Source organism: Lissotriton vulgaris, chromosome 8 (assembly GCF_964263255.1).
Source record: "Lissotriton vulgaris chromosome 8, aLisVul1.2, whole genome shotgun sequence".
Lineage (NCBI taxonomy): Eukaryota > Metazoa > Chordata > Amphibia > Caudata > Salamandridae > Lissotriton > Lissotriton vulgaris.
The window spans coordinates 1564692937-1564714976 of NC_141696.1; the positions used below are offsets into that span (position 1 = coordinate 1564692937).

General features: G+C 46.0%; 1 protein-coding gene across 1 annotated transcript in view; it reads right to left on the reverse strand.

Moving 5' to 3' along the window:
• Window positions 1–22040, reverse strand: part of SPAG17 (sperm associated antigen 17) — a 1900597-nt gene that overhangs the window by 95117 nt on the left and 1783440 nt on the right. The window contains exon 44 of the mRNA XM_086935838.1: window positions 16760–16874. Within this exon, the coding sequence (XP_086791964.1) occupies window positions 16760–16874 (115 nt within the window). The remainder of the gene's footprint in view (window positions 1–16759; window positions 16875–22040) is intronic.

Consider the following 22040-nt stretch of genomic DNA (forward strand, 5'->3'; position numbering starts at 1 on the left):
TGCACAAGATGTTCCATCTTGACAAAGTGCACTTGTGCACCGCCTTGCCCTTCATACGACCAGCATAACCAACAAAGAGCTCATCATCTTGACGGAAGTCTTTTGTTCTATCCAAATAGAAGCTAATCTCCCTCTTTGGATCCAAACGATGAAGCCTCTCCTACTCCTTGGAAGGGTGAGGGTGAGGATAGAAAGTAGGGAGGGTAATGAACTGTCCTAGATGGAAGGGAGTTACCACCTTGGGCAGAAAAGCAGCCATGGTCTGAGTACCATTCTTTCTGCATGAATAGTCAAGAACGGGGGGTTTTGAACTCAAAGCCTGGAGCTCACTCTTGTTTGATTTATTTAAAGAGTTTTATATAGCGCGAATGTGACCCTTGGGTATCAGAGCACTTCACACTTACATGAGGTAGGTTAGAGATACATTGGTATACAACTGTACAGTATTAGCATAAATATAGACAGTGACATGGGGTAGGTTTAGGATACATCTTGAATATCAGTATTAACATATATAGATATATATATATATATTATTCCTGTACCTGTCTATCTTCATGGCTACAAATAAAAGTTATTGGAACTGATTAGTGTACAAGGTGTAAGAGTATTTTGATACAAATAGTTCCGATGTGTCTTTTTCCGTGCATTCTACATCACCACAAGATTCTACATTACCACGAGTCTCTAGTAGTATAGTATTGTAAAAGATTATTCCCAGCATAACTGGTGACTTTATCTTTACTTACAATGTTGTTCTGTTTTGGAAACACCTATATCACGGTGCTAGTGATGAACAGTCTTGCCTACGGAAGGAAGTTACTCATTAGGAAGATCTTCGCTAAGATTGGTTGCCTTGAGTGCCAAACGTATCGCCCACAATTCCAAAATGTTGATGTGAAGCAACCTTTCCTCTGGAGACCAAAGACCTTTGATCTCCAGATCCCTCAGATGAGCACCCCACCCTAGGGAGGATGCATCCGTTATCACCGTGGCCACCGATAGAGGCAGATGGAAGGGCTTTCCTTGAGACAGATTGCCCTCCAAGCTCCACCAAGACAGATCCGCAGCAGCTTCTCTGGAGATCCTGACTGACTCCCTTAGATCTCCGTTGTGCTGATACCACTGCCTGCGGAGGAACCACTGGAGCGCCCTCATGTGCCAGCATTTTTTTTTAGAGAAACAAGGGTTCGAATTTATTAATTTCCAATCTTGTAGAAAATGGGTAAGCCGGCCTCCCACAGGACCCACATGATCCAGGATGGCGGATCTAGGGCTGCTTTCCTGCATTACCAGTAGGGGTTGGGGAGGTAGAGGAGGAAGAGGAATAGGGCTGACGCCTGGCCCCACAAAGGCGACCTCTGCCTTTACCCCTATAGCTCTTATACAAGGGGTTTTGCTGCTGTTGCTGAGGCTGTCTGGATCCACGAAAGGGAGACTTCCCAAAGCCACAGTATCTTTTATATCCATAGCTCTTGATTGAGTCTGCAGACCCAAAGACCTTGCAGTTGCTTTACTGTCCTTGAATCTCAGCAGGACAGAGCCAGCCTTTTCACCAAAAAGCTTGGAACCATCAAATGGCAAGTCAATAAGAGCAGCCTGCACGTCAGGAGAGAACCGTGAAGATTTTAACCAAGCGTGCCTCCTTGTCGCAATAGACGATCCCATGACTCTGGCAACAGAATCCGCTGTATCCAAACCAGACTGGAAAACCTGCTGAGCAGCCGCTTGAACATCCACCAACACCTCACTCTGATTCCCCTTGTCCTCCTCAGATAACTTAGGGAGAAGCTGTTTCGCAGAGTCCATTAAAGCATGAATATACCTGCCCAAGAGACAAGTGGCGTTGGTAGATTTTAATGCCGTGCTGGCTGAAGAAAAGAAATTTTTCGCAGACTGCTTCAGCTTCTTAGAGTCTCTGTCTGCTGGAGCTTGCAAAAACGCCCCTGTTGACTGCTTAGAGCAAGAAGCCTGCACCACCAGACTTTCAGGAGAGGGGTGAGAGGATAGGAAAACCAGATCTCCTGAAGCAGGTCTATATCTTCTTGAGACTGACCTCGAAACTGCAGGTGCTGAAAGAGGATTGCACCACACCTCAAGTATCGGCTCAGTTAGAGCATCATTAAACAGCAAAAGAGGCTCCATCACCGAAGATGGAGAATGAAGCACTTTAGTGAGAATATTCGGTCTATACTCTGATACAGGAAGCTACAAGTCCAAAAGTTCTGCAGCCTTGCTAATAACTGTGTGATATGGAGCAACATCCTTAGAGGGAGAAGCCTTTTGAGAAAAAAAGTCCCACTCAGTGGAAGTGTCAAGTCCACTTGCTTCACACAGGTCTTCAAAGACATCTTCTGTGTCATACACTTATCCTTCCTCTCTCTCCTCATCCCGGTACTTCTCTTCTTGAACGCATCTTCGGTTGCGGTGTCGGTGGCTCCGGAAGAGGCGTCAAAGGTGGATCCATAATTGGCGGCGTGCGAATACGAGAAGGTTCACGGGATGGAGCTGGAGACTGCCCATACGGCGTCAACATCCTCGGAGCCGGAAAAGACCAGGACGACATCACTGGCATAAACGGCATGAAGGGGGCCTGAGGATACTGATGAGGCACACCCAAATTATAAGCCAACGGACCCATGGGACCCGAAGGTGCTCCATAGGGCTACGAGGCCCTGGTGAAAACACCATACATTGCATTTAAAAAATGTGAAGGATCGGAACCCGGCGTCGGAAACTGATGATAAGAAGCCAGTTCCGGATCCGATCGAGGTACCTCTGGTATTGGAGCCGCTGGAGCCACAGGTCGAACAGCCGGAGCCGAAGGAAACTCATCATCAGCAGCCGGATTCAATAGTGAGAATCTCAGCGTCGTTGCCTGCTCTGGAATGCTCTCATAAGAAGGAGAATGAGCTGGAGTCGCCTGAGGAGACACTGAGGGCAAAGAAGAAACAAAGTCCTTTTCTCGACGTCGAGGAGCAGGTGAAGGCGAACTCAACACCACCGACTTCGAAGACCGGCGTCGAGAAGCATGTCTCCTCTTCTTCTTATGCTTCTTCTTGGAGTCGTGCGATGCCGAAGAACTAGATTTTGATCTTATTTGACTCCTTTTGTCTTTTTTCGCCTTGGCCATGTAAAGTTTGGCTTCTAGCTCTTTTAACGCTTTCGGGTTCATCTTCCTGCAGGATGAGCAGCCGTCGACGTCATGGTCTGAAGACAAACACAACACTTGCCTCAGCCTGGGTCTGGAAGACCTCTTTAGCTCCCTGGCTGTCTAAAAGAAAAGTTGTTTAAGTTCCCTGAAGTTCCCAGAGTGCAGAGGGAAACAGACAAGCCAACGGTCCAGGCACCTAAAATGGCAAAGTTAAAAAAAATACAACAATGGATTTTGCTTTAACAGATCCATGGAGGCAAGGGCACCCAGGTTCCTCTCAATTCACTTGTTACTCCTCTAGATATAAAACAGCATCTCAATTGGACTTTTTTTTGGTAGATAAATGACTAGCTAATGACAAGACAGAGATACTGGCCAACTCTTTTTCTGACTGCTCCATAGTTTCTTTTACACAAATTTTAGGAATTACCCCTAAAAAGAAACCAAGGTGGCAATTCGATAAGTCTTTATTCGAAGATATAACTTGGCTGAGGGAAACTAGAATTTTTATTAGGGAGTTTTTCCAATTTAATGAAAATACTGCCCCAATTTGGTTTGAGAGGCTTTTAACGCGGCTTTCAGAGGGCAAACTATTTCCTAGAAGTACAGGGTGAGTAAACAGCATAAGCAAAAATTACGCCCTGACAGGCCGCTGTGGATAAAGCCAGACGAGACTAAACTTAACAAAGACAGAGGAATATACTTATAAGGTACAACAGCAAGAATTATTAAAAGCTAAGGAGCAATTGAAGGATTTTTTTGTTAGTTTAGATCTCAGGAAGTAAAGCATACCAACAAAAACTTTATGCAGAGAGTGAGCATATTGACAGCTTTTTGGCCTAGACCATGAAAAGCCAAAAGCTGGACAAATAATAAGTCAAGTTAAAAATCCAATTACTGGCCAATAAGAAGATAAACATGTGATTGCCGATGTCTTTCTCTCTCATTTTAATTTTTTTACATGGAACTATAGGTTATTGACGAGTCAGAATTGACATCATATTTTGCATTATTTGACCTGCCTCAGTTGTCTTGGCAGTTTAATGAGAAGCTTAATATATAGAAGTGTCAGAAATGTTGAAGGTATTGAAAAGTATGGCAAATGCCAAGGCCAGTGGATCTGATGGGATTCCGGTAGAAGTATCTGAAATGTTTCAAGAAGAACTGTTTCCTTTTTAGGTCTCGCCTGTCAATGCGCTTGCGCATTGATCTTGCGAGAATATAGGGGCTTAACCAGAGCTTAAACATCGGGCGATTCCATGCAGTGCCCGTTAAAAGCAAGCTCAATGCGCAAGCGCATTGACCTAAAATGCGCGTGTACATCAAATCCAGCCATCTGTTCCCCAGCTTGGTGCCGCCAGCAGCTCTTCAAAGGTATCCGCTCCTCCCCTAATTATTCACTCAGCCGTACTTTCAGTTTCACGGCCGCCAGGCCGTGTCTCATTTTAATTTTTTTGCTTTAGATTTACCTCTCTAATTTATTCTTTCTCTTCCCATCGGTGCCTCTTGCTTTCACTCCTTTTCCCTCGCCCCTTCCCTGTTTTCATGTCCATCCTTTTGCCCCTCTCCCTATACCCGTAACATAGACAGTTTATGTGCAGATATACGTTTTATACTTTACCTATTTTGTGTAGGAGCTACACGAAAGGGCACATGGTAGTTGAGATCATGGGGTCACATCACTTCCAGACCCAAGCTGCTTTCTCTACCACCACCGATGTTTACCGTTCAAGTACTTTACTATCGTGAAATATTGCCTACGAATGTGATTTGCGTTATTGTTTTTGTGAGCTCGGGGTGACAGCGCTGTTCATGTGCGTGGCCAGGCAGCCACACTCACACTTTTGGACGTTTCGATGTATATTCGGCTTCACACCTGACATGTGTAATACTCTCTTTACTTAGGTGCAGTAGGTTCAGGAAACACGATTAGTGAGTGCAGCAGCTACAGTCCGATTTGCATCAGTGGTATGGGTGCCGGTGGACCCCCCCCCCCCCAAAAAAAACACCACACATATTATGGCTGTGTTTTGGTACACGTCCAGGAAAAAAAGACATTAAATGTTATTGTGGTGTGTCCAATGGCACCCCATGCTATGTCAACTGGGTTATATGCTGAAGACCGAGGTGTTTATTTAACAGAGACTTTAAAGACATCAGACTATACAATTACTAATAATGTATACACCCCTGGTATAATTAATATTTCAGTACCCAGGTCATCTTTTTTCCGTGTGGCGTGAGTTATATGTATTATTATGAGGTATCGGCAGCGTTCACACACTTCCCTACAGATGAGAACAAATCTTACGTCTGTAAACAGCATCTGTTCCCCAGCGTGGTGCCTCCAGCAGATCTTCAAAGGTATCCGCTCCGCCCCCTGCGCTCTGCCTCAGGCATTTCTCCTCCCCTAATTATTCACAGCCGGCCAGCCGTACTTTCAGTTTCACGGCCGCCAAGCCGTGTCTCGTTTTAATTTTTTTGCTTTAGATTTACCTCTCTACTTTAATCTTTCTCTTCCCATCTGTGCCTCTTGCTTTCACTCCTTTTCCCTCGCCCCTTCCCTGTTTTCATGTCCATCCTTTTGCCCCTCTCCCTATACCCGTAACATAGACAGTTTATGTGCAGATATACGTTTCATACTTCACCTATTTCGTGTAGGAGCTACACGAAAGGGCACACAGCAGTTGAGATCATAGGGTCACATCACTTCCAGACCCAAGCTGCTTTCTCTACCACCACCAATGTTTACCGTTCAAGTACTTTACTATCGTGAAATATTGCCTACGAATGTGAATTGCGTTATTGTTTTTGTGAGCTTGTTTCTCCCTCTCCCCATCTCCCCCTCTGCCTGCTATCCTCTCTCCCTCCCTCCCCTCTTTCGCCCCTCCTATCCTCTCATCCTCCCCCTCTCTTCTTACCCTCCCTCTCTCCCTCTACCCTCTCTCCCTTTCCCTCTCTCCCTTTCCCTCACTTCCCTCTCATCTCTCCCCGTCTCCTTCTCTCTCTACTCTCTCCCCCTCTCTCTTTCCTCTCTCCCCTCTCTCTCCTCTCTCCCTCTCTTCACCCTCTCCCTCTTCCTGCTCTCATTTTTCTCCCTCTCCCCATCTCCCACTCAGCACCACCACAGCATCACTCAGCACCACCACAGCATCACACAGCACCACCACAGCACCACTCAGCACCACCACAGCACCACTCAGCACCACCACAGCATCACTCAGTACCACCACAGCATCACTCAGCACAACCGCAGCACCACTCAGCGCCACCACAGAACCACCACAGCACCACACTGCACCACCACGGTACCACTCTGCACCACCACAGCACCACTCTGCACCACCACAGCACCACCACAGCATCACTCAGCAACACGTTAGTCAGAAAGAAATTCCCTTTGGGCGAATTTACAGTAGTACATAAGTACTCACAAACATACAAAAAACTACCAAACACCTCACATATCACAAGGAAGCAATGTAAACAGGTGAAACTTACAATATATGTGAAAACACTCTGGAAGTAATTCAAGTATTAAAACAATTTATTAAACATACATTACATCAATTAAAAACTAAAGATTGGGAAACACATAAAGGACGGTACAATAATCAATAAAAACAACATTCAAGTAAAAAGGAGTTTACAGGGAGAAAGGATTAAACTCAAACAGAAACCATTAATTTTGAATTTCTCCTTAATTTATAATCCCAGATTAGCTCCTTAGGCGTCGACGCGTTTCGGCGGTGCAATCAATTTAATCCGCCTTCATCAGGACAGTGTATAAATAATGTTTCCCAAGTATTTTCTCAAACAGGAGATAGATCTAACAATGTATCATAAGGGGTGTTCAGCCTCCTTATCATCAAGTAGAAATATTCGTCCAGCGAATAATTTTCTCTATGTATTCAAATACTATTTAAAAATCAGTGGCATAAGGCGTAAATACGTCTTTCATTGTCATGAAGATCTCCAGCAAAATAACTGGAGGAAAAAGTTAAAAGGCTAGTTCGAAAGCACGCGGTAATAATAGGTTCCGACTTCCGCTTCTTAATAAAGCATTTTCAGGAATCGGTCACACTACAGGTTCAGGGTTTAGGATTCTGGACCAAGAATACTCGCTGCACGAGGTAATTTCCTCTTAGTCAGCCCTTAAGCGTGTGGATCACGGACGTCCTGCGTGCTTCTCTTCTCGTCTTCCCGGCTAGCCGGGAAGACGAGAAGAGAAGCACGCAGGACGTCCGTCGGAACCTATTATTACCGCGTGCTTTCGAACTAGCCTTTTAACTTTTTCCTCCAGTTATTTTGCTGGAGATCTTCATGACAATGAAAGACGTATTTACGCCTTATGCCACTGATTTTTAAATAGTATTTGAATACATAGAGAAAATTATTCGCTGGACGAATATTTCTACTTGATGATAAGGAGGCTGAACACCCCTTATGATACATTGTTAGATCTATCTCCTGTTTGAGAAAATACTTGGGAAACATTATTTATACACTGTCCTGATGAAGGCGGATTAAATTGATTGCACCGCCGAAACGCGTCGACGCCTAAGGAGCTAATCTGGGATTATAAATTAAGGAGAAATTCAAAATTAATGGTTTCTGTTTGAATTTAATCCTTTCTCCCTGTAAACTCCTTTTTACTTGAATGTTGTTTTTATTGATTATTGTACCGTCCTTTATGTGTTTCCCAATCTTTAGTTTTTAATTGATGTAATGTATGTTTAATAAATTGTTTTAATACTTGAATTACTTCCAGAGTGTTTTCACATATATTGTAAGTTTCACCTGTTTACATTGCTTCCTTGTGATATGTGAGGTGTTTGGTAGTTTTTTGTATGTTTGTGAGTACTTATGTACTACTGTAAATTCGCCCAAAGGGAATTTCTTTCTGACTAACGTCAATTGTGGAACCCTATCCCTTTGGTTTTGGGGTCCCTCTCTCTTTTATTCGAGAGTCACTCAGCAACACCACAGCATCACTCAGCACCACCCCAGCATCACTCAGCACCACCACAGCACCACTCAGCATCACCACATCATCACTCAGCGCCACCCCAGCATCACTCAGCACCACCACATTACCACTCAGCACCACCACATTATCACTCAGCTCTACCGCAGCATCACTCAGCACCACCACAGCACCACTAAACCCCACCCCAGCATCATTCAGCACCACCACAGCATCACTCAGCGCAACTACAGCATCACTCAGCGTAACAACAGTATCACTCAGCGCAACCACAGCATCACTCAGCAGAACCACAGCATCACTCAGCACCACCACAGCATCACTGGTTCAAATATGGTCTTTCAATGTTTCAAGCAGTTTTCAAGCTTACAAGCTTTATTACAAATCACAAAAGGATGTTAATTTTTCACTTCTGTTCTTGTATTTTCAACACAATAAAAAACACTGAAAATAATATTCACAAAAGTTATTTACAAAACTTAAAGCTATTGACATTACAAATTAAATAAATTATTTAAGTATTAATTATTTAAAAAAATTAAAAGCCATTGTTATTTGTAATATCAATACATTTAAGTCACGTAAATACAATACATGTTACATTACAAATGCTATAGGTGCCACATTTGCGAAAGTTATAACTATTGGCATTGTAAATGACAAAGCTATTAATTTAGCTATTTTAAAAAACACATAAATAAAAAAAAGTCATTTATAAGACCAATAGCTCCAACTTTCCTAATGCGAGACCTATTGCATTTCCAATGCTTGTTTAACTAAGTTGTTTAATCAAATGAACGACGGGATAGATATCCCAAAAGTTTGAAAGAATCAGTTTTAGTAATCTTCCTTAAAAAGGATAAAGAGCCACATGATCCTAATTCTTACTGCCCTCTTAGTCTGTTAAAGGCAGAATACAAAATATTTATGAAGATCTGGGCAATGAGAATTGCTCCATGTGCCCAACAGGTGGTTCATATAGATCAAAATGGTTTTCTTCCAGGACGGCTAATGGCCACTAATACATATTTTTTAATGCAAGCTATTGACTATTTTTCGGCTTATAAGATCAAAGCAGTAATTCTGATGATGGATGACGAAAAGGCTTTTTTTTTGGTAGATTGGCGTGCCTTATTTTTTATTTAGGATACATTAGGTTTTCCACATCAGTTGATACGTATGCTAAAAGAAGTATATAGCCTGACAGATGATAACATTATTATTAATGGGGCAGAAGCTGGGATGGTAAATACGAATCGCAGAACCGGACAGGGATGTCCGCTATCCCCCCCCCCCCCCCCCCCCTTCTGTTTTCCCTGTTTATTGAACCCCTAGCTGCAAAAATGTGTAATGATGTATTGATCTTGGTGGTGAAGTGTGGCTCAGGGGTTAGAGGCGGCAGACCCGGAAGCTGAGATCGGCCCTGGACCAGGGTTCAATTCCCTGCCTCGGCGGGTCTTGGGCTCAAAATTCCACGGACTCGATAATTCTCGCTCCGGTGCCTTCTCGACTCACGGGTTCACACTCGGGGCAATAGCTTGCTTAATCTCCACAATGGCCCCTCGCGGCGGGATGCCTGGCTTTCACCTTGTGGATACCCTGTCAGGGTTATCTCACAGGGGAATACCAGGACGGGTTCCCTAAGCAAGCGCTGGGAAACCCACTGCGGGTAGCTGTGCGCTATATAAGCTCAAATACATTTACATTTACATCTTGCCTCCAATTGAGGGATGGCAAAAATTAAGTTATATGCAGACAATATTAATTTTATATCTCATAGCCTGGAGTTCTTATATATAGGATGCAGTGGACGACATCCATAAATTTTAAAGCCAAAAAAGCGGAGATAAATCCCTTGATAATATGCCCCACTATCTTTTACCTTTTTAAAATAGGCTAGCATACGTTACAGCAGAACTGTTTTTACTTAGCTGTGAACACTGCCACCTGTGAAGATCGGCTTCTTACTGCAGTTTGTCTTCAACGCGCTCTCAATCAGCGCCACCCTGATCAGATCATGAGTTTTAACCTTTAATCTCGACTTTTCCGCTTGTTTTATGGTTTTGTGACCTTTTAAAGATCCATTTTCATGTCAATGAGGATTACTGATCGATTGCTCCATGTATTGATGTTTTGTATACTTTTATGGTCTAACTAGACTGAATAAAGTTATTCTGGCAGATTGGAATATGTATCACTTTTCAAAGGAAAAGCCCATTTTTTAGACTAAAGTATATCTTGGCGCCTATTAAAAGGCTATATTGTTCAGATTTTCTTTTTAAATGCAGCAATTATTAATTCAACAAAGAATCACTAAATTAAAAAGTGATTACAAAAATCACCGTAGAAACCTTGTTTTTTTACAAGAAAGAAAATACAAACAAACAAAAGGAGGGCAATGTCGACAGATGACAACTTTTCCTTCAACTCCCCGGGATCTTCCTCACTAGTCAAAAGCACTGAACAGTAGCAAGTGCAACGCTCATTAAAAAGGCAGAAAAAAGAACTAAGGAAAAACAATCTACAAAAAAGAAAAAAAGAAATCCTTAACGAAGCCTGACCCGCTCGGGCGCTCTCCCCGGAAACTTCTAACTGATAGTAATGTTTTATGAACGTGTGGACAGACTTCCAAGTGTCATATTTCAATATATCAGAAATGAAGGCATTTCTTTGGTAATCAGTTGTTTGCTTCATGCCAGCAGGCAGAGTTTTATGAACGCGTGAAACTCTTCACTCGGAAAGGGAGCGCTCTTCTGTGTCCAAGACCGTCCGAATGGGCACACGCTTGATAAACAGATGTTCTTTGATCTTTCGGCTGCTTTTAGACTTATAAAAATATAATTTTAGAACCCACTTAACGTCGAGCCTTTTAAGAAATATTTATGCTGAAGTAGTTGGGTTTCAAAATCGGTCAGTAATGAAATTGCCGGATTTACGTGGAAATCTGAGACTGGCTTTAGATGAGTTCCCATCACCTCCTTCTCATGAACACCAGAGGAGGAACAGAGCTTTCCAAATCCAATGGTGAAAGGAAGCTTTATGTGTTGCTTCAAATGGGGATCTCGTTGACGTAGAAAGAATAATCTTAAGTTGTCATGCTCATTCCAGTGAGTCTCCTCACTGGAAGGAAGACTTTCTTAATATCTCCAAGAAAATCCTTAACCACTGGTGCTCTGGAAAAAAGAGGCGTGCAAAGGATTCTTCCTATAGTTTGCTCCGGTTCTTTGACACCTGATCTCCTCTGACTCTTCATAAACTCTTGGGGGTGTAGACCTGGCAGCAAACTATAGGAAGAATCCTTTGCACGCCTCTTTTTTCCAAGGTCCACGGTGGAGAGTAAGGGGGAAGGGTCTGCCCTCTGGGCTTTAGTATCCACTCTTTCAAAGTGGCAGTCACAGACACCAGACCACTTTAGTTTGACTTTGCAGCGCATGCCCACCCACTGGGGGGAGGGGAGCAGGATTCCTCATCTCCTCCCAGGGAGGGTCTCCATTATGTCTGATGCTTGGTCTTACAAAGAGCTCAACATGGCCACGACACACAGTTTCTTTCGGCCCCACCAAAATATTCACCCCACAGCAGCGCCAAATTCAGAAGCCTCTGCTCTTTCTGCGGCAGGCGGCGCATGTGCTGCTCTCCAAGGGGGACTCCGAAAAAGGAGGAGGTTGATATTTTTGCTGTCTCCTTGTACGAAAGAAAGAAAGAAAGGGGTTTTAGGCGATTATAGACCTTCTGCATCTAAATGCTTTTTGGTGAAAGGACAAATTCAAAATTCTAATGTAGACCAGATCCTGTCTGCCCCGGAGCCTGGTGGCCATACGGAGCCCGCGGATCTGCAGGACGGAGCCCGCAGATCTGCAGGATGGAGCCCCGCGGATCTGCAGGACGGAGCCCGCGGATCTGCAGGACGGAGCCCCGCGGATCTGCAGGATGGAGCCCCCGGATCTGCAGGATGGAGCCCGCGGATCTGCAGGATGGAGCCCGCGGACCTGCAGGATGGAGCCCGCGGACCTGCAGGATGGAGCCCGCGGACCTGCAGGATGGAGCCCGCGGATCTGCAGGATGGAGCCCGCGGACCTGCAGGATGGAGCCCGCGGATCTGCAGGACGGAGCCCGCAGATCTGCAGGATGGAGCCCCGCGGATCTGCAGGATGGAGCCCGCGGACCTGCAGGATGGAGCCCGCGGATCTGCAGGATGGAGCCCGCGGACCTGCAGGATGGAGCCCGCGGACCTGCAGGATGGAGCCCGCGGATCTGCAGGATGGAGCCCGCGGACCTGCAGGATGGAGCCCGCGGACCTGCAGGACGGAGCCCGCGGATCTGCAGGACGAAGCCCGCAGATCTGCAGGATGGAGCCCCGCGGATCTGCAGGACGGAGCCCGCGGATCTGCAGGACGGAGCCCGCGGACCTGCAGGATGGAGCCCGCGGATCTGCAGGACGGAGCCCGCGGACCTGCAGGATGGAGCCCGCGGATCTGCAGGACGGAGCCCGCGGATCTGCAGGACGGAGCCCGCGGATCTGCAGGACGGAGCCCGCGGATCTGCAGGACGCTTCTTTTCTGATCTCTGTCTTGTAATCCTACAGACAATTTTCTGCAGTTCGAGGTAGCCCGGAAGCATTGTCAGTTCGCTGTGCTCTCCTTTGGTCTCAACATTGCCCCATGTGTGGCCACTGCCCACCCTAGAAAGCGGACAACATCACTTTCCCTACTGCTATGACTGACTGTCGAAGGCAGGCCCACCACAGTTGTAGACCACCTCCAGATGACGGCGAGTTTCATGACGTAGGTGGGTTCACTATAAATGAGCCAAAGTCACATCCGATCCCCCCACAGAGGCTTCAGTTCATTGGAGCTAGCGCGGACACTGTAGGTCCGGGCCGTCCCCTGCTGCAACGAGTCCAGGACACTCAGACTCGAATCTCTTTGTTTCAGCCTCAGATCCGGAGCTCGCTGTGAGCAGCCCTGAGGTTTATTGGCCTCTTAGTCTCCTGTATCCTCCTTTCCCGTCATGCCAGGTGGCACATGCGGGCTCTGCAATGGAATCGGACGTTCTAATGGGCCCAGCATCAAGGAAATCTGACTAATGCCAGCCTGGTCTCGGAGAAGTTGGCTCACAACCTGCAGTGCTGACTGCTCGACTGCAGCCCCTCTTCCTTCCACATCCAGAACTGACGTTGGTGTCGGACACGTCCCTGCTGCACTAGAGAGGTAATCTGGGGAGGTGGAAAACAGCGGACTCTGGGCTCTGGCGGAAGCCCGGCTCCATATCATCCTCGTGTGGCTCTGACACAAAGGGCACAAACTACTCTGGTTTATCAAGGGGCGGCCGCTGCAGATTCTCACACACAACACCAGAGCCATGTGGAATTGTAATAAATAGGGTGGAAAGGGGTTCTGAGGCTCTGCTCCTCTGGAGTTGGCTGGAGTGCTTGGGCATCTGATAAGTTCTGTGAATACCAGAGCAGGCGAGCGGAGCAGGTGGCATCGACCTGAGAACGAGTTGCATCTGCAGAGCCCAGGTGCTGCGGGCATCTCCGAGCAGTCGAAAGAACCCTGGCTGGATTTTTTCACCCCCACTGAGAACGTGCAGTGTTGAAGGTTGTGCTCACCGGAGGTTCTGCATGAACATTCATAAGGAGATCTGTACTGGCTGCAATAGAACGCTGGGCTCCTGTGCCTTACCGCGCCTGCCACTCCTGCCCCGAACGACAGGACCCAAGTCATCCAAGTGGCCACAGAGTGGAACGTCTGGGAATGAGCCTCTTCCTTTCCATCAGGCTTCGCCCTCGTGAGGATCCTCGATCACAGCAATAATGGAGGGTCCTCCTGAGCCTGCACCATCTACGCCTACAAGAGTGGAGACTGAGCAGTGGCAACGGACTGCCTTTGATCCGCTGCATAAAGTGGTGGATGTCATCCTTCCAGTCCGGCTCCATTCCACAAAATGCCTCTCTGCTGGGCGCTAAGACAAATTTGTGGCCTAGTGTAGCGTTGGCAAGACTCATCCCATACATGCAAAGCGGTCAGACTTCCTGTTCTTTGTTTGATGTCTGGCCAGCAAGGCCCTGCACCGGGCACTGGTAAAGGTTATTTGTTGGCTTCCTGTTGACATGACCTGTTGTGAGGAGCGTTATTATAGATTTGACAAACATATTCCCTCCTACTCCGCTTGTGATGCCACAGTTGGGTCTTAATTTGTTTTTGGCATCTCTCATGGGTTTGGCCTTCGAGCCACAGTGCATCTGCTCCTGGGCCTCCCAATTTCAAAACCTGATTCCCCACTTCAACTACGTCACCTCGTCACATAAGTGAACTTCAGGTGCTTTCAGTGCATCCGCCCTACGCCACCTTTTTATTGGATAAGTTGGTGCTGGGGTGGCATTCTCGCCAATAGTTGTGATTTCCTTCCAAGTTGGGCATCTATTAGTCTGTCAGCATTCTTTGCTCCCTCAACCCTTAAAAGAAGAGGGGGCTTCATCGGCTGGAACCCGAACAGCGCGGTGAGCGTCTATATTGATACTACAGAGGAAGACCCTGGTGACCATCAGCATCTGTGGGATTCTTCAGGGTGAAGACAGGGCAGTAGATGACCTTGTTGAGGGGAGAGCCCTGTGCATCAAGATCTCCTATACACTTGCCAAGGTGCAGCCGCCAGAAGGTCTGAGGGCTCTTTCTAGCAGGGCAAAGATTACAACCACTGCTGACGTGTGCTTGTCCTAGACATCTGCCAGGCTGCGATGTGGGCATTACTCCTTTGACAGCCAAGCCCAGTGGAAGGGGCTCCTTGCTGGCCCAGTCCGAGTCCATTCCACAGACCCCACAGCTGGCTGGAAGGGGCTGTTTTCGTATTTGTTCTAAGGCAAGGAATCAGTGGCTGGAAGGATCAATCAGAAGAACAAATTACTTCATTTTGGTAATGATTTTTTTGGTAACTACTCTATTTAGCCACAGATAACTCATTGATGTCCCACCTCCCCATTCTGTGGAGCGGCCTCTTATTAAGATCTAAAGATGTTCTGAGTTCAACATTCAGCATGCTGGTACCAATATATTTTTCAAGCTTCTGGAAATGAAGGCTCAAAAACAGAAAAACAAGACACTGACATCCATGTGCAGCGGTGGCACATGTATGTGGCTCCGCTCTGTCACTTCCAGGGTGGTACAGAGCCAACATGGAGCTGCCGGCACCGTATAGCGGCGGGCGGGAGAAGCTTCTCCAGAACCAGCCTGGCTCCTTGAGGATATTCCAAGTAGAGGAATCTGCAGTTAGATGCAGGAACCACCACCAGAAACAGATGGTAAGTTCTCGTTCATGAAGTCTACAATGAGGCATTACGCGGCAGAGAGTAAAAGAAGACATCACACAGATGAGCAGAGAATCTTGCCAAAGTGCCTCAAAAATCAAGGACTCCCATCACACAAGACCCCCCGCTCAAAGTGGGATCCCTTCGAAGTAAAAGGCACTTAGAGCCAATTTGAATGTAGTAAGTGCCTCACAAATACCCATCATATTAACACTCTTAATAATACTATCACTAATGATGATGAAGACACAGATGACCAGTGCAATGGACAGGTCTACACAAGTCTCAATGTTCACTTCACTAGCTCCCCAGGGGCTATGGTGGTTAGTTTGTTTGCTAACAGACATAGTAAAGGTAGACCAGTTACTGTTCTAACTGGTCTCTAGAGTCCGTGTCTTTGATGTATGAATCGAGTGAACACCAAAAACATGTGCGCCGACGGTACCAAGTTCATATCTTAAACCCTTTTTGAAGAGATGAGGGCGTTATCCATTCAAACAAGCCTGGCCCAACCCAGAGAAGGCATTTATGAGCACGCGCAGTAGAACCCTTGCATCACAACTTCATGTATTCATCAATTACATCCGTGTAGGAACGGGCATCGGTCTATGCCCACTCCTGTCGTGTCATCCATGTGCAGAGCCCTCCACCGTGAGTGCAGAACTACGCGCACATACGTCTACGCTTTAGGTGGAAACGTGGGAGGGGCAAGGGGGAGGGGCAGCAAAATAATCTAAAGAATGTGGGGTGCGGAAAGGGAGAATTAAGGAGGGGCACTGGAGGTTCAGGCAAATACAAAAGCCCTTCCATAAAAGGGTGAGAACTTTCCAATTCAATAGCGTTGCATCTCGTCTACTCCAACAGCACTGCCGCTCCCACAGGCCCCAGCTGCTCCAGCCGAGCCTTGAGGTGAGCCCCACCACACACCCCCCTCACAGGTACTGCAAGGGAACCATATGAAGTCACAACACTACCAGCGCAAACGCACACACCAAATACATACATGAAAAGAGAGTCAGAGAAAAACATGGTGGCATCATTTCAAACATTGCAGACACATACACAAATCATGTTGCAAAAATATTTTCAAAATGGTAAAACAATGAACATCATTAAAAAGGACATGAAATATGAGACATTGCTTCACCTACACAAATGACATTCAAAAATGTAAACATTAGGGATGGATATACTTAAGAAAATTACACATATGTAAATTGCCAATGCATTATTAAAAAACACACAACTTTTCCCACTTCTAACACAACTCCATAAGAAACCTCCCGGTGCAGGTGGACTTTGAAACACTCACATCTGACGGGCCATGGGACGCACGGCAGCACCTCGCTATCGGCTGAATCGATGTCGACCCCCTCACTCTTCTGGAATGGGGGGAGCAGTCTTGAAAGGGCTTTCATATCTGGACCCTGGGAGCAGAACAGAAACAAAACCGTTCAATTGGAGTTGGCTGCGCACAAGCTACCAAAGTGTGCTCACTTGGAGCGGTGGTCGTGTGCCGCGGGGGTGTCGCTCTGACTCCTGGAGTGTTCTTTGTATAACTGTGCAAGCCCCCTCTCACCATAGGGGACGACCCTCAGGGGACGACCCTCTGGGGACGACCCTCTGGGGACGACCCTCAGGGGACGATCCTCTGAGGACGACCCTCAGGGGGCGACCCTCTAGGCGCAACGGTGGGAATCGCGTCAGCGATCTCAGTTACTCTTCGATACACGGTATCCTCAAGAATTTGACGATGATGCTTTCATTGAAAAGAAATCATTTAATTCAACTCATGTATCCATTCATTAATATTTTGTGTCAGACATCGTCTCCAAACATCTCATTTCAAACTGATTTGAAAGAACATCCCCAATGCATTTCGAGCTCCTTCAGCGCCTGAACGCGGTGAAACGGACTGCGAGATCCCCTGAAGGTCACTCTCGTCTCCTGGGAGATCACACCCTACATTGGCGAGAGGTAAATAACACTCACTCTTAAACACTCAAATCCTTCCACGACGATTCCGACCTGGCATCTCCCCCACTCACAAAAAGGGCCCCCTGTGGATTCGATCTTCGCTGGGAAGAGCTTACTGCAAGCCTCAGACTCTCTTTCAATGGGACGGTCAGGTCACCTTCTTACTCCCTTCAAAGTATCTACTTCCGCGCCCCCTGCTCGTGTTATACCAGGTGAGAAAGTCTAGAAACCTGAAACACATTGACAGAAAGACCCTAGACTCCCTGATCCGGTCAAGACATCGATTAACAGAGCTTGGTGCCAATGCAGCCAAGATATTAGTGATATGATAGGAATATTCTTGCTATAATGGACTAATTAGCCCCCGCCATCATGAAACAGAAAAAGCCTAGGCTAACCTCAAACTGGTATGAAGATGATCTCGACGAGATGCAGAAGAAAGTTACCAGCACTTTTTATTTTTGGAGGTTTACATAGCGCAAACTCGATCCGAAGGTATCAGAGCACTTTACATGAGCACCAGTTGCGTTACAGATGGACACATTCATTTTTTTGGTTAAACACTGTAATATTAAGTGATTTGCCCAGAATCACGGGATACTGAACGTCCCTGCTGAGACTCGAACCCGGTTCCCCAGCTTCGGGGTCGACTGCTCTAGCCGTTCGGCCACATCCTCTCCTCATGAAAGGAGATGGAGTAGAGATGCCATCTCTGACCACTTCTTCAAACTCAAAATGGCCAAGAAATGTTACAAATGGATCTCATCCGGAGATAAACCTTCCTTCCTAAGATCAAAACTTGCATGCGCTACAAATTGTTCCAGAGAACCCGTCCAGATTATGCAGCGTCACAAAAGATGCCATCACCTGTTTCACCTGTCATTGTCTCACCTGTCATTGCCTCACCTGTCATTGTCTCACCTGTCATTGTTTCACCTGTCATAGTGTCATCTGTCATTGTTTCACCTGTCATAGTCTCACCTGTCATTGTTTCACCTGTCATAGTCTCACCTGTCATTGTCTCACCTGTCATTGTCTCACCTGTCATTGTCTCACCTGTCATTGTTTCACCTGTCATAGTCTCACCTGTCATTGTCTCACCTGTCATTGTCTCACCTGTCATAATCTCACCTGTCATTGTTTCACGTGTCATTGTTTCTCCTGTCATAGTCTCACCTGTCATTGTTTCACGTGTCATAGTCTCACCTGTCATTGTCTCACCTGTCATAGTCTCACCTATCATTGTTTCACCTGTCATAGTCTCACCTGTCATTGTCTCACCTGTCATTGTCTCACCTATCATTGTTTCACCTGTCATAGTCTCACCTGTCATTGTCTCACCTCTCATTGTCTCACCTGTCATTGTCTCACCTGTTATTGTTTCACCTGTCATAGTCTCACCTGTCATTGTCTCACCTGTCATAGTCTCACCTGTCATTGTCTCACCTGTCATTGTTTCACCTGTCATTGTTTCACCTGTCATAGTCTCATCTGTCATTGCTTCACCTGTCATAGTCTCACCTGTCATTGTTTCACCTGTCATAGTCTCACCTGTCATTGTCTCACCTGTCATTGTCTCACCTGTCATTGTCTCACCTGTCATTGTTTCACCTGTCATAGTCTCACCTGTCATTGTCTCACCTGTCATAATCTCACCTGTCATTGTTTCACCTGTCATTGTTTCTCCTGTCATAGTCTCACCTGTCATTGTTTCACGTGTCATAGTCTCACCTGTCATTGTCTCACCTGTCATAGTCTCACCTATCATTGTTTCACCTGTCATAGTCTCAGCTGTCATTGTCTCACCTCTCATTGCCTCACCTGTCATTGTCTCACCTGTCATTGTTTCACCTGTCATTGTCTCACCTCTCATTGCCTCACCTGTCATTGTCTCACCTGTCATTGTCTCACCTGTCATTGTTACACCTGTCATTGTCTCACCTGTCATAGTCTCACCTGTCATTGTTTCACCTGTCATAGTCTCAGCTGTCATTGTCTCACCTCTCATTGCCTCACCTGTCATTGTCTCACCTGTCATTGTTTCACCTGTCATAGTCTCACCTGTCATTGTCTCACCTCTCATTGCCTCACCTGTCATTGTCTCACCTGTCATTGTCTCACCTGTCATTGTTACACCTGTCATTGTCTCACCTGTCATAGTCTCACCTGTCATTGTTTCACCTGTCATAGTCTCACCTGTCATTGTCTCACCTGTCATTGTCTCACCTGTCATTGTCTCACCTGTCATTGTTTCACCGGTCATTGTCTGACCTGCCATTGTTTCACCTGTCATTAACTCACCTGTCATTGTTACACCTGTCATTGTCTCACCGGTCATAGTCTCACCTGTCATTGTTTCACCTGTCATAGTCTCACCTGTCATTGTCTCACCTGTCATTGTCTCGCCTGTCATTGTCTCACCTGCCATTGTTTCACCTGTCATTGTCTCACCTGTCATTGTCTCACCTGCCATTGTTTCACCTGTCATTGTCTCACCTGTCATTGTCTCACCTGTCATTGTTTCACCTGTCATTGTCTCACCTGTCATTGTCTCACCTGTCATTGTTTCACCTGTCATAGTCTCACCTGTCATTGTTTCACCTGTCATAGTCTCACCTGTCATTCTTACACCTGTCATTCTTACACCTGTCATTGTTACACCTGTCATTGTCTCACCTGTCATTGTCTCACCTGTCATTGTTTCACCTGTCATTGTCTCACCTGTCATTGTTTCACCTGTCATTGTCTAACCTGTCATTGTTTCACCTGTCATAGTCTCACCTGTCATTGTTTCACCTGTCATTCTTACACCTGTCATTGTTACACCTGTCATTGTCTTACCTGTCATTGTCTCACATGTCATTGTTTCACCTGTCATTGTCTCACCTGTCATTGTTTCACCTGTCATTGTCTCACCTGTCATTGTTTCACCTGTCATAGTCTCACCTGTCATTGTTTCACCTGTCATTCTTACACTTGTCATTGTTACACCTGTCATTGTCTCACCTGTCATTGTCTCACCTGTCATTGTCTCACCTGTCATAGTCTCACCTGTCATTGTCTCACCTGTCATTTTTTCACCTGTCACTGTCTCACCTGTCATTGTTTCACCCGTCATAGTCTCACCTGTCATTGTTTCACCTGTCATTTTTTAAGCTGCCATAGTCTCATCTGTCATTGTCTCACCTGTCATTGTCTCACCTGTCATTGTTTCACCTGTCATTGTCTCACTTGTCATTGTTTCACCTGTCATTCTTACACCTGTCATTGTTACACCTGTCATTGTCTCACCTGTCATTGTCTCACCTGTCATTGTCTCACCTGTCATAGTCTCACCTGTCATTGTCTCACCTGTCATTGTTTCACCTGTCATTGTCTCACCTATCATTGTTTCACCTGTCATAGTCTCACCTGTCATTGTTTCACCTGTCATAGTTTCACCTGCCATAGTCTCACCTGTCATTGTCTCACCTGTCATTGTCTCACCTGTCATTGTCTCACTTGTCATTGTTTCACCTGTCATTGTCTCACCTGTCATTGTCTCACCTGTCATTGTTTCACCTGTCATTGTCTCACCTGCCATTGTTCCACCTGTCATTGACTCACCTGCCATTGTTTCACCGGTCATTGTCTGACCTGCCATTGTTTCACCTGTCATTAACTCACCTGTCATTGTTACACCTGTCATTGTCTCACCGGTCATAGTCTCACCTGTCATTATTTCACCTGTCATAGTCTCACCTGTCATTGTCTCACCTGTCATTGTCTTGCCTGTCATTGTCTCACCTGCCATTGTTTCACCTGTCATTGTCTCACCTGTCATTGTCTCACCTGCCATTGTTTCACCTGTCATTGTCTCACATGTCATTGTCTCACCTGTCATAGTCTCACCTGTCATTGTCTCACCTGTCATTGTTTCACCTGTCATTGTCTCACCTGTCATTGTCTCCCCTGTCATTGTTTCACCTGTTATAGTCTCACCTGTCATTGTTTTACCTGTATGTGGATATTTTATAGATCTCTTCCTATTTTCTAGGAAACTGAAATTGTTGAAATATTTTCATCAAAGGGGCCTTAATGAAATGTGCCTCGCCTTACTCTTGAGGAATCATCCAATTACGGATTAATGATATTGAGAAACTGATTATTTTATGTGCCCTTGAGGACAATGTCCGATCTACACTAGAGACATCTTCTTGACCCAGGGTTCTGAGTGGCCCTTCTGAACCCCGCTCTATATTTATTCCAAATATGGGACATGTCAACGTTGACACGGTTCACTAATTGCTCATTAAGAATTCAATGACATTGAGGAAACGATCAGGACAGAAGAGTAGATGAGACAATTTAACTAAAGAACAAAAAACGGAAATTGAGACACTGAGAAATGACAACAGTGTAACATTGAAAGCTTCGGGGAAACAGCCTTTACATCAGAGCTCGAACCACGCGGCGCCTTAACAACGCCGTCCGAACCACGAAAGCGTCTTTACACGCCTTCCTTTACCACGCCAGGCATTACAGTGACTTACCTTAAGGAAAGCGAGGTTGGACTGGTGCTGGACTTCAAGTCCAACACTCTCCCTACTGCTGCGCAGACTGGAGTTGGAACAGTA